General features: G+C 39.3%; 1 protein-coding gene across 1 annotated transcript in view; it reads right to left on the reverse strand.

Moving 5' to 3' along the window:
- The window catches only part of LOC108972361 (microtubule-associated protein futsch), a 159,603-nt gene that overhangs the window by 11,292 nt on the left and 135,075 nt on the right, over positions 1-13,236 (reverse strand). Inside the window, 4 exon segments of the mRNA XM_018938913.1 lie at positions 3-6,679; positions 6,742-6,900; positions 6,962-7,184; positions 8,845-9,017. Of these exon segments, the coding sequence (XP_018794458.1) occupies positions 3-6,679; positions 6,742-6,900; positions 6,962-7,184; positions 8,845-9,017 (7,232 nt within the window).

A 13,236-nucleotide genomic window follows, 5' to 3' on the forward strand; every position in this document is an offset into this window, starting at 1 on the left:
GCCGCAGACTCTGGACGTGAAGGTTCTGCGGAAGGAGCAGCAGATTTTTCATCTTTGGCGCTGCCTGCTACCGAAACGGGTTTCGATGCGACTGGTGACTTTTCATCTTTAATACTGTCAGCGGCGGATTCAGGTACTGAAGGCTCTGCAGAAGGAGCAGCAGATTTTTCATCTTTTACGCTCTCTACTACCGAAGCGGGTTTCGATGCGGCTGGTGTCTTTTCATCTTTTATACTCTCAGCCACAGGTTCAGGACATAAATGCTCTACAGAAGGAGTTGCAGATTTTTCATCTTTGAAACTCTCTGCTACCGATACGGGTTTGGACTCGACTGCTGACTTTTCATCTTTAATACTTTCTGCCTTGGACTCTCGACGTGAGGGCTCTACAGAAAGAGCAGCGGACTTTTCATCTTTGATGCTCTCCTCTACCGAAACGGGCTTTGATGTAACTACCGGCGTTTCGTCTTTGACACTTTCTGCCACGGACTCTCGTCGTGAGGGCTCCGCAGAAGGAACAGCGGATTTTTCATCTTTCAAACTTTCTTCTGTCGACCCTGGCTTTGATATGAGTAGTGACTTATCGTCATTGTCTCCCACAGATGGTCGTCGAGAGCTTTCTTTAGAGATTTTAGGAGAAGCACCTTCAGGACTTTCGGGGCGTGTTATCTCCTCTGCATTGATACCAGTTAACTCTTTTGCTTCATCAACTGGAGTGGATACTGTTTCCGCGCCTGCTACAGTGGTTTCTTCTGCTGGAGTTGTTTTATATGCAACAGATGTTTCTTTTACTTCAGGGAAGTCACCATGAGCAACATCTACAGGACTTGAAGATGTTGGAAGTTTAGTGTCGGCTTTTATTTTATCTAAATCAAGTGCCAGTTCTGTTTGATCTAACTTAGTGGAAGCCTTATCCACTGCTGATGGCGCAGTTTTTGTTTCAATAAATTGATCGTTTTCTTCTTGGGTGATCTCTGCAACAGACTCAGTACGAGATACTTCTTCAGATATGATTGGTGATTTTTCTTCTTTAAGACTTTCTTTAGTTGTTTCTGGCTCTAACGCTTCTTTTGGATCAAGAAACGACTTGTCTTCTTTTTTTGTGGCTGTGGAAGGGGTTTGGGCAGGTTTTGTTGGTATTCCAGGTGACTTTTGGTCTTTGAGGTCTTCCGTATCGGTATCTGCTTTGAAAGTGATTGAAGATTTGTCAACCTTTATGCTTTCTGCGACAGACTCTCGTCGAGATGTATCCTTAGAAGCGACGGGAGATGTTTTGTCTTTAGTACTACCGGCTGCAGACTCACTTTGTGATGGCTTGCGGGATGTTTCTTTTGATATAACAGGTGATTTTTCTGCTTCTGGACTTTCCGGACGAGCAGTAATATCAGCTTCTGTAATTAGATCTTTTGCTTCATCTATAGGGCTGGAAACGGTCTCCGTACCACTAACAGCAGTGCTCTCAGCAGATGCTATTTGAGTTTTTACAAATGTGTCTTTAACTTCCGAGAACTCGCCTTCCGCCACATCGACAGGACTTGATGATGTTGGCAGTTTGGTATCTCCTTTTGAAACGTCCAACATTAAAGTAAGATCAGTAGTATCAATTTTTCTTGGTGCCATATCAACCGGAGAAGAAACAGTTTCTGTTTCGAATTTTTCAGCATCACTATGAATACTTTCTGCAGCAGAAGCTGGTCGAGAGATTTCTTTGGATGCAGAGGGGGACTTTTCATCTTTAATACTTTCGACAGTTGACCCTGGCAGTGATGCTTCTTTGGAGACGAGTGCTGATTTCTCATCTTTGATACTTTCGACAGGAGATTTTTCTTTTGAAGAAAGTTCGACTTTTTCTTCCTTTTCTTCTTCTTTTTCATCTAACACTACCGATGTTTTACGAGATTCCACCTTCAAATCAGTATCTTTTATTTCCTGAGAAGTTTTTCTACTGGCCTGTAAAGACTTCAGCATTTCAACCTCGATAGCTTCTTCGATAGTTGCTGGACTTCCTACTGAAACTGTGTCGTCTTTATCTTTTGGCTTAGATGTATCAATATCTGCAAGTACTAGCGCAGGAAGCTCGTCCTCTGATGTAATTTCACTACCATCCTTTTCTTCAGGGGTGCTTGTAGACTTCTTTGACTCTTCGGTAGGTGCTTTGTCAACAGGTGATGATAATTTATCTTTAGGAGGCGTGCCTTTTTTATCAGAAGTTGGTTCCTCAGCGGATATACCTAAAGGTAAGCTCGCTTTATGAGATTCTGCTAGTTCTTGCTCTAATGAAGTTACTGGTTTTTCTGCATCAGCGGCTAAAATATCTTTCTTTTGTACTTCTAACTCTATAGGTGATTTTGGTTTCTCGATCATCTTATCAGTTGCAGCTTCTTCTGTTTTTACTAGAGAAGTTGGTTTATCCTCAGCCCTTGAAACCTTTTCAGCTTCTTTGTGAATCCCTGAGGCAGGTAGCACTTCCTTTAGAGTAGGTTGATCAGCTGTAGAAGGAGCTTTGTCTACTTCTATAGCTTCTTTTTCGATTGGAGAGATGGATTTTTCTACTATTGAAGCATCTTTCTCCCTTAAAATGTGCTCAGTTTTAATAATTTCTTTTTCCAATTTTTCTGCTGGTGACAATTTCTTTTCAGTTGAAATATCCTCTGGTTTCAAGGCTTCTTTCTCAACAGGAGATGCAGGCGTCTCAGCAGGAGACGGTAATTTCGAAACCAGTGGAGCCTCTTTTTCGGTTGGAGAACTTGCAAGAGGTGAAGTTACAGTATCTACATGCAAAGTCTCCTTTTCAGCTGCAGAAACGTCTTTTTCTGCTGGTGAAGTTACTTTCTCAGGCTCCTTTTCTGTTGGAGAATATTCTTTTTCCGTTTCAGAAGCAGCTTTTTCGGTTGCAATATCGTCTGCTTTTACTATTTCTTCCTCAACAGGAGGCTTCTCAATGGAGGAAGGTACTTTCCCAACTTTTGGAGCCTCCTTTTCAGTTGGAGAAGCTGCAAGAGGTGATGGCTCTTTCTCTACTTCGGTAGTTTTCTTTTCAGTTGGAGAGACGGATTTTTCGGTTGGTGATGGTGTCGTCTCAGTTATAATATCTTCTGATTTAAGCACTTTCTTCTCAACAGGTGATGTAGGCTTCTCAGCGGATGATGTCGTTTTATCTAATTGTTGAGTGTCTTTTTCAGTTGGAGAAACGGATATTTCTGCAGGTGAAATAACTTCCTTAACTGCCGGGGTCTCCTTAGTCAAAATATCCGTTTTAGCGGAAGCTTGTTTGTTATCTTTCGGAGTCTCTTCTTCTGTTGGAGAAACAGGTTTCTCGGATGGAGTAGTAAGCTTTTCGGATGACGTCTCTTCTTCCTTTACTGGTGTCGTTTCTTTTTCAGCGGGAGATATTTGCCTTTCAGCAGGTGAAGGTTGCTGCTTGACAGGGGACTCTGGCTTCTCAGTGGGAGAGGATACTTTTTCGGCTGGTATTTCTTCTTTTTCGGTAGGAGATGGCAGTTTATCCAAAGGAGAACCTGGTTTCTCATCAGGGGAAGCGGCTTTCTTGATGGGAGTTGTTTCCTTTTCGAGAGAATAAATTGGTTTTTCTATAGGTGAGAGCGGTTTCTTTTCAGTTGGAGACACAGCGCTTTCCTCGGTTGCTTGCAATGGTTTTTCTGCAATCTCCACTTTCACCTTCTCATCATCTACCTTATCTATTGTCCCTATTTCCTCTGCAACTTCAATTTCTTTACCTTCGTAAATATCTTTTTCTTCAGTTTCCTTTTCCTCCTTTGTAATTTCTTCTTTATGCGAAATGACTTTACCGCTTTCTTGTGTATCCTTTTCATAGACACCCAAGTCGGCTTCTTCATGTACAGGCAAATCTGCTACTTCATCTGGAGTTTTAACAACATCGCGCAGTAGATTTTGTTGTGCCTGAAAAGTCATCTTCATTGGCAGTACACGTTCTGCGGTAGCTAAGCCGACAATTACGGGCTCGGCTATCTTCTCAATGACAATGCCGGCTGCCGTTACAGCAGGTTCAGTTGGTTTAACGTCTGCTACTTCATATCCAGCCGCCTGGTCAGTTTCTTTGGTTTCTTCTTTAATATATTTCTCTTCGATTATTAAGTCTTCCTTGATTTCGTCGAGAGGTATGCGTTCGTCCTCGGGCAGCGTTGGCGCTGTAGTAGCGCCGGACTCGATTGTAGCTGAGAATTTCTCTTCTGGGAGACTTTCTTGTAAATTGGCAGGCATAATTTCAGGTTGTTCGATAAGCTCATCTTTGGTGTCGGAAGTTTTCTTCGCGCTGCTTATTTTGTCCTCAGGCGTAGGTGAAGAGAGTTCTTCTTCGGCTTTGGTTATTTGCTCTTCAGTGCGTGTTGTGACTATATCCTTGGCTGTGGTAATTATTTCTTGCAACTCGGCTTTAATTTCTGACTTCTCTGGAGTAGTTATTTTATGTGCAGGTTCTTCAACTTGTTCCTCGCCAGCCTCTACTGCAGCTTCTATCGCTTCAGGTGCTTCATCAGCAGCTTCGTCCTCGAGTCGTGCCTTGCGTTCTTCGGCTTCTGCTTTGGCAATAGCGGCTTCGATTTCCTCTTCTGCGCTCTTTTTTCGTTTCTTCTCGGACTCTTGTGAATCACGTTGATGTTTTTGAATTTCTTCTTCTTTCGTCATGCTGCTTTCCTGCTCCACAATTGAATCCTCGGTATATTGATCGAGCTCTTCCTTTTCGATTATCAAATACTCTTCCTCTTCTTCGGCCTCAGTAGTGCTATCCTGTTTAGACATTTCACGCATTTCAGCAGCCAATTGCTTTTGTCGTTTCATTTCATCACGACTAAAGACTGCTTCTATTTCACGTACAACTTCTTGTTCTTCTTTGAGATCGTCGAGTTCACGTTGCTTCTCAGCATCCAACTCTTGCGACGCGGTCAGATCTTGTAGTTTTTTCGCAGCAACTGCCTCATCTGCCGATGGCGTTGACACCAGACTGGAATCTGTGGTGCCACCTTTATCTAGACGTGATTTCTTCAAATCCGCTTTAGGCTTAGCCGACTTGACTGGACTGCCGGGTGCCCGTTTTGTTGGCGAAGCGCCACGTGGACGCCGTGAAATTGGTTTACGTTGTTGAGCTTGCTGTTGTTGTGTGCGTGTTTCCTTGCGTTCCGCTGCAGTGGTACGCGTCATTTCACGACGTGTGGTCGTAGTAGTGGAAGTGCTGGTAACTTGTCGTGTCGCTTGCTGCTTCGATTCGAGCACCTTGCGATTGTTAGCGTCTTTTGCGCTCTTGGCTGGCGTACTGCTGGGGCTGGATTTGGTGGCACGTGTAATAATGCGAGGTTTTACATCCCGTGCTGCGCCCGGTTTTGGTGCTGCAGGCTCTTTGCGTGGCGTAGCAGTGGGTGAGGCCTTCTTCTCAGCAGTCAAGTCCTTCCTTATACCCTTGCGCTCCATTGATTTGGGTGGTTTGGTGTCAATGCGTGAACGCACTACAGGCTTGACTTCGGCACGTGGTTTATCCCCCTTTCCTTTGGCAACCCTGCTTGGTTTAATTACCTCTGGTGTAGGCGTTTCTTCCTTTTGTGGTGCAGCTTGTGGCTGTGGCTTAACAATTACTACCTCAACCTTCTTCTCAGTTTCGGCCTCTTTTTCTTTATTGTCCTCATCTGCTGTTTCACCATCGGGTTTGTCTTCCTCCTTGCTCTCTACCTCAATAGCTGGTTCTGGTTCAGGCACAGCCTCATCGCCAGTTTCAGCAGCAGGTTCATCAGTGTCCACCGAGTCTTCTTTCTTTGGTAACACAATTTTTTCAGCCTCTACTTTCTCTACTTTAGTCTCTTCGATGACTTGTGTAGCGGCGGCGGCAGCTGCGGCCTCTTTAGTTTTGTTGTCTTGCTGTATAGCAACAGCCGCGGCAGCAACTGGTGCGAATTTAGGTTTAGCTGTTACGCTCAGTGGCTCAATAGGCGCACCGATGGCGGACTTGAATGTTTTTCGTGTAGTTACCACAGTTTGTATAGCTGGTGCAATTGATTTGGCAGTGCAGGTTGAGTGCTTCATGAACTCTAGATGCTTGAGTTTTTCCAAGCCTTCTTGTATCTTAAAATCAGGTGTGCTACCGGGGAAGAGTATACGGGTGATAGTATCATCTGGATTGGCTGGTTGCCACACCAGCAGCGCGCAGATCGAAACCAAGTTTTGTAGTGGGAAATTGAATTCGCGTGTATCACGTGCGGCAAAAAGACGCTGATCGCCGGAGTGCCACTTCGATAAGAATTCTTTTACTTCTTTCGAGTCACGCGCAGGACTAATCACATACATATCCAGTGTGCCATGTCCAACTTTGTGATACAGATTTATTGGCTCTTGGTTGCGATAACAGTTTTGTGGTTTCAAGTCCAGCGACTTAAGATCGCTTACCAAATTGTGGCCATGTTCGAAGAGATCAACCAGCAATGGATCGCGGTCTTTGTCGCCATCGGGACTGGGCAGACCACCTTTACGATCGGGCACATTACCAAAGAAGTGTCCAATTTGTGGATAAACATGGGCATCACGCTTGCGAGATACTACCGAACTGATACCTTGTATGTTGCTATTGTTAAGGCGTGTCATGAGGACGGCATCCAAGCGGTCTAGGTGTCGTACGAAGTCCCAGAAGCAAGCTTTGCGATTAAAGCCACCATCAACTGCGAGGAGAAGTTATTTATGTAATTTATGAGAGATATTGTCAAATCGACGGTTTACTTACCCAACATATTAAAACCATTGATGCCGAAGAGTGCAGCATCTCCCTGTCCACCGGGGAAGACATATAGTGTTGGATGCGTAAAGCGTATATTACCCACAACATCCGAGGTCTCAAGCAATTCCCGCAGTGATGTGGGCACGAGCAGTGGTGCTAGATAGTCTGTGCGGATTGAAAATAGATTAAAGCTTATGAACTGTGGTATAATTTAAATTTGTCTTACCAATAAAGGCATTGATGCCCTCACTGCTGGTGTCCAATACATCAACGGGATTGATGCGTATTTTGCAGAGGCGTGCAAAACTTTTGTGTGGCAAGCTGTGCCAGTGGCCGGCATCGGCACAATGTATATTCATTGTAATCGTGTCGGCGTAGGCACGTATGACACGCTGTACATCGTGTTCCTGAAACGCCTCCGAGAAGTCGGAGACGGAGAAGGTTCCATCCTATAGGGAAATAATTGAATAGATGCATATGTATAATGGAAAATGGTCTAACTAAAGATAGGACGGTATATAAGATGACGGCCATCACTAAAAGTTCGGTTGGAATGGGTTGATATATATTCTCAGCTCAGCGGGGTGGTACGAATAATTTGTATGACTCAGGAAAAATTTTACTTGGATTTGGAAATTTGGTATAGTATACTTGCCATATTGGTCAACGATATACGATTCGATGCAAGCTAAGATTAGAGCTTCTGAGCCTTGGTTTGAATATCTAATTTTGAAAACAATTTTAGAGTGCGGCACTCAGTATTGAATTTGGTGGGCAATTTTGAATCTTTGGAGATTATAATAGAAATACAGACCTGCGATAGCTCAGGTCTGGATATTTGAGATAGTTGAGATCCCTTGGTCCGTTCTGAACTTCGTTTAAGTACACTGGATTGTTGGGAAACAGGTTGTCTTATAGCTTTTGGGTTTTGTGAGCATCTTTCAAAGACCTTGTGGTAGAAAATATTTTTAAAACAAATTTGGAATAGGCTGGTGAGTTGCGATCTCTTGGTCAGTTCGATATCCGTTTAAGTAAAATCAAACAGAACTCTGGCAGCTCCTTCTCTGCTTATATCGATAAGGGAGTTTTGGGTGGGGATAAACGCTTGGAGGAGAATGGAAATGAGCTTCTTTCCGGATGGTTAAAATATTGGGAAGGTAAGTGAAGAGGTTTCCTATCAGGAGTTCTCTACCAACTGCAGCTTTAGACTTCCTGACTATTGCAGTGTCTTCCAGCCGAGATTGTAGTCATTAAAGTAGCAGTAGATCTGCTGCTCCGAAGTGTAGCCTCTTTCAGCGAAGTGACCATTTACTCAGTTGGCAGAGAGGCGATACTAGCCTTGACGCATTTACAGTGCCTTCAGGGTTTGGACGAGGAGTGCCTAAACATCATGTCAATACCATCTAGTGTCTTTGTAATAAGACTGCAATAGAGGCACGGCCACAGCGGAATCACAGGAAATTGCATAGCTTGCATGAGCTAGCATGAAAAGGCACTCTAGGTGCTCGCGTATCCTCTTGTATTCTATTACTAGATAGTTGCGCACCCAGTATGGAAGAAAAGATGATTTGGAAACAATTCAACATTTCCTTCTTGACTGTCTTGCGTTTGGGAGATCAAGACTTAAGCACTTGTTAGCACATGCGGGAGTACAAATTTATTTTGGGTACTAAGTGATTTGGTAATTTATAAGTTCGAATAGGAGTTCCTCTTTTTTATGGCTTCTGGGAGGACTCATATTTCGATCTTCAATCAGCCATCTAACATAACTTAGCCTAACCTAACACTCGATTGTTGAGTAACATATAGTTTTTTGGGTTTTGTTTTAAATTCTAAACCCAATAAGGTTTTGGTGGTATCGAATATTACGTGAATAGATCCTTGCTTTGGGGTTTTTAACCCACAACTTGTTCCCTAATATATAATATTGGGTTATAGTTACTTTCTTTATACTCTTTTTTTTTGTTAATTATGGGTGTCCAAAGCCTTATTAAATTATGTATATCTGTATATGTTATTTTCGAGACTAGCAGTATTTCATATTGTGAGCCTTCCTTCTAAACTTGTATTCCAGTTGTCCATATAAATTCTTTGGAAATGCCCACTCACCTGTAAGATCCAGGAACCATTGCCGGAGAACGTGTAGCCAGCGTGTATAATGTGACGATGTCGTGTAAAACTGCTCAGTAGATTACGCATACATTGTATGAGTGTATTGTACTGAGGGTGTATAAGCACTTCAGTGACTAGATTCTCACTAGCATACTGAATGAGTCGTTCGCCTGCAATGATATAGAACAACAATAACATAATTAGTTATAAATGTTTTATTGTAATATAAGCAACTTATATAACATGCTTCAAGTAACATAACTGCCTTTGTTACTGCTTTTGTACACTCATTAATGTCTAGCTAATAAATATTATATTATACTTCGAAAGCTCAGGTGCGTGATTTATTATTTAGTGGACGCGTAAATTAATTTGAAAAGTCGTTTGAGACGCACAATGCGGAGAGACGGTGGGGATGAATAAAGAAAACGTCGCGTTTATAAATGGCTGCAGGAGGTAGCGCTGACGGCTTCACCATTTTCGGTGGTTTTAATTAATATGCAACAAAAGCTGAATTTACTCAAGAGAGTATGTTTTTTATGTGTGATTTAGGGATGGTTGTAGGCCGCTTTAGGTTTGTTAGTTCCTTTATACATCGGAAAACATCTAGAACATATCTTATCACAAATACAAAAAAAGGAACTAGCAGTATATCAGAATGATTTCCTATAACTAACTTCGTTTCGAGTATCCCTTATAGAAAAAGTTAGTAAAAATACCTAACAAAATAGGAGTCTACCAGATCCATCCAGAATGCATTTTGTATTTCTTTACAAAAATTCAAATCCATAACTTTATTTATTTATTTAAAGCAGAGCACACCAATCACGGTAACGCCCACACTCGCTGCCACTCCGCGCTAAATTTTTAAATTGACAATTTGGTGGCGCTAATAAAACATTTACGCTCGAGCTGAGCTAAAGCGCCGGTGTGTGCGTGCGTCTGTTGTGGCATTTGGTCACGGACAAAATCTGTTTCAATGTCATTGCTTGGAGGTCACCATCAGGTGCTGATGTAATTAAAATATTTAATGAGTTTGTCATTTCTTTTCCTTTTTGCAAGATTTATGAGACAGAAAAATTAGAGTTGAGAAATTAGTTGAGTTATTGAAGGTCGGTGCGAATTTTGCTTGACGACTAGCTGTCCAATTGTAGTTTGAAATAAAGAGGATTTTCAAAGCAGCTGCGATTTTGAGGGAAAGCTTAAAGGATTTCCTTTTTTTAAACCGAAATTGTTAGTACGTTTGGATGATTTAGAAATGGGCTTTGCCACTTTCAATTTTAAAATTATTTCGGGAAGAACAAAGTACAGAATTTAAAACGAGCCAAACAAAGCTCAAGCTATACGACAGGCCTAAAGCATCGCAATGTTTAATTTTATATAAATATATCACCTCTTGGGTTTTATGCTTAACGCCCGAGCGAGCTTTATATGTGAAATAGATAAGTAATTTTTAAAATTCGAAAAAAAATATGCTGACATAAAACGATATAAAAGTTGAAGAAGAAAAAGTGAAATTTATAGAAATAAATAAATATTTTTTTTGCATAGTTTAGGGCTGATTGGATTTTAAAATTCCAAGATGAATAAAATTTATATAAAAAAATAAATAAAAAGTTACAAGAAGTTCAACTAGAAATAATTCTCACGAAATAACTGTATAAATACATTTTCGTTTTTGTTGTGACATTAGGAGGCGAAGCAAACCAGTCAGCGCTTGCTGAAAATTTCCAAAAAAAATTGAAATAGATGTTGCATACTTTAAGGCTTTAATTTTCCTTTACGAGATATGCATAAAAAGGGAAATGTTGTTGCACGAGAGCAAGAGAATACAAATATTTGGTAAAATTTGTAAGAAAACATATTTGGAATTTTTATTGCATACTTTTAGGCTGCTTGATTTATGTACACATTTTTTAAATTTATAGATCCACATTTTTCGGATCCATTCATACGGATAACTAATGAATTTTGAAAGGTACAAATTATAATTACAATACATAATTATTTTGATATTCTTGAAGCATGTGCTTTGCTGAAGGAGTTGGTTGAATATGAGAAACTTTCTTTAAATAAAAAAAAAAACAACTATGTCGTACATAACTGTATTTAAATTTGAAACTATTATTTTTCATTTACGCTGCTCAAGGTGAGCTGATAGTGTCACACAGCACCCCAAAATATGAAATTTTTAATATACATATATGCATATGTACATATATACGAACAAACTTATRTAAATTTATTATGTATATGTATGTATGTATGTAGTCCCCTACACATATTTCATATGTAGATTGTTGATTTTGGTGAAAGGGGACGCATTTGTGCCCTTAAAACGCATGTGCCTGTGAAACGCCCAACAGTATGCTATGAAAATAAAGTTTCCGCCAACACGAACCCACCTATCAGCTACGTCTATACATACAAACATATAAGCGCAGCTTACAAGGTCAGCAACGCCCACAATTTGAGTTATTTTCACATTTTTTTATTACGCACGCACACTCACAAACACACGCAAGCATAGCTGCATATATGCAAATTGGTAATAGTTTTTATAGCAGCTTCATCTTTTATTTGTGCCCCACTGGCCAGCGTTTGCCGCCTGATACTAAGCACTTAGGTGATATTCTTTTACAGCAGGCGATATTTTTTTGGACTGTCGCATGCCATGATTGTCCTTTCTTCCGGTTGAGTGCGTCAGACATGTATGTGCATATGAGCAGAAAAAATGTACATATGTGGGTGTAATGCTGCATGTGACCGTTATTTATGCTGGGCTGTTTTTGCATATGCAAATAAATATAGTTTTTCGACAATAAATTTTGTAGAGGTACAATCGTGATGATTGGTGCTGAGAAGGCCTTGAAATTTATACCAATCGCTGGGCAAAAGTGACTGTAGGCGACCTTCATATACATATCTACAAACTTCTATACATATGTTTATGTATGTATACATTATGGTAAGATGTGAGCAAATCTACCAATTTCAGCAATATAGTAGTTTCGGTAGTAAATAAAAAGTATGCCACCTATTGACAAAAAAACATAAAAAATACTTTTTGTTATTTAAACTATAATTAAGCAGCAATAAGAAATTTTTATTTTATTTTAGGGCTGTATTGTGGACCTTTTACCCGTTAAAAGTGGTTGCTTAGGTATCTAATTCAATATAATATTACCTAAATGAAATTTAGAAGAATTGTGCAAAATGTGAAAGTAATTGAAAAAAAAAAATTTAAAAATATAAAAAAAATAAAAAATTTAAAAATATAAAAAAACTATTGTTAAATTTTTTTTTCAAGTTGCCACCTATTGAAAAAAACTGAAAAATATACGCTAGTTTTTATTACTTAAGTTATATTAAGCTATAATAAGTATTTTTTGACTTAACTTTTTTTAATACAATTTTTCTCGGGTTGCCATCCGGCCTTAATACTGGTTAAAATTGGTTATTTATGTTTTTAAACCAATATAATATCCCCTAAAAGTTATTTAGAGAATTGTGCAAAATGTAAAAGTAATTGTATATATCATATAAATATATTTTTGGAGCGAAGTTGCCCCCTATTGAGAAACATACTCTAAAATATTAATACAATTATAATCATAAAAGCAATAAGAACCACAAACTGAAGAAATTTTGGTTTCATTTATTTTAAAATTTTGATTATATGCGGTTGCCATCAATCTAAAATAAATAATCTGCTTATGCATAGTACATATGCTAATATAATAGCCCATAAAAGTTATTTAGAAGTATTGCATGAAATGCATAAAGTTAGAAATGAAAGTATACAAATGAATTTGGAGAAAAGTTTGCCAATACCACGCATAATTTGAATGGTTTGCATAAGAAACTATGTTTTAAAAATATTGCCATGTACTGCCGTTTTGTCGCGATATTTAGGAAAACTAAACTAACTACTATTAAAAAATTTTGGGAAATCATAAAAGCGTTATTGATATGAGATAATGAAATTTATCAATTTTATTTAATAGGGTTGCCATTTATTTGCGAATATTTCACATAGATGACGTGAGCAATTAGAAAAAATATAAAAAATTAGTAAATATTGTAATGAAACTAATTGTATTTTGAAGCATTTGAGTTAATTTTGAATAGTGTTGCCACTTGTTTTATTTTTGTATTTGCTATCTGAATGTCAAGGTGCTTTATTGTTGACCTTTTGAAAAATGATCTTTCGAACAATATAGATAATAATTTATATGTATTTTCACCAGAAATGCTTTCGGATAGGTTTAAAAACTCTATTTACAAAACAAAAAAAAAAAAAAAAAAATATAATATTCACTAAGCCTGTTGTACAGTATTCGGTTCAAGTAGAGATTGCGGGTAATTAGGGTTGCCATTTATTTTATG

This window comes from Bactrocera latifrons, unplaced genomic scaffold, assembly GCF_001853355.1.
Source record: "Bactrocera latifrons isolate USDA-ARS-PBARC rearing strain unplaced genomic scaffold, ASM185335v1 scaffold_4, whole genome shotgun sequence".
In the NCBI taxonomy this organism is placed as follows: domain Eukaryota; kingdom Metazoa; phylum Arthropoda; class Insecta; order Diptera; family Tephritidae; genus Bactrocera; species Bactrocera latifrons.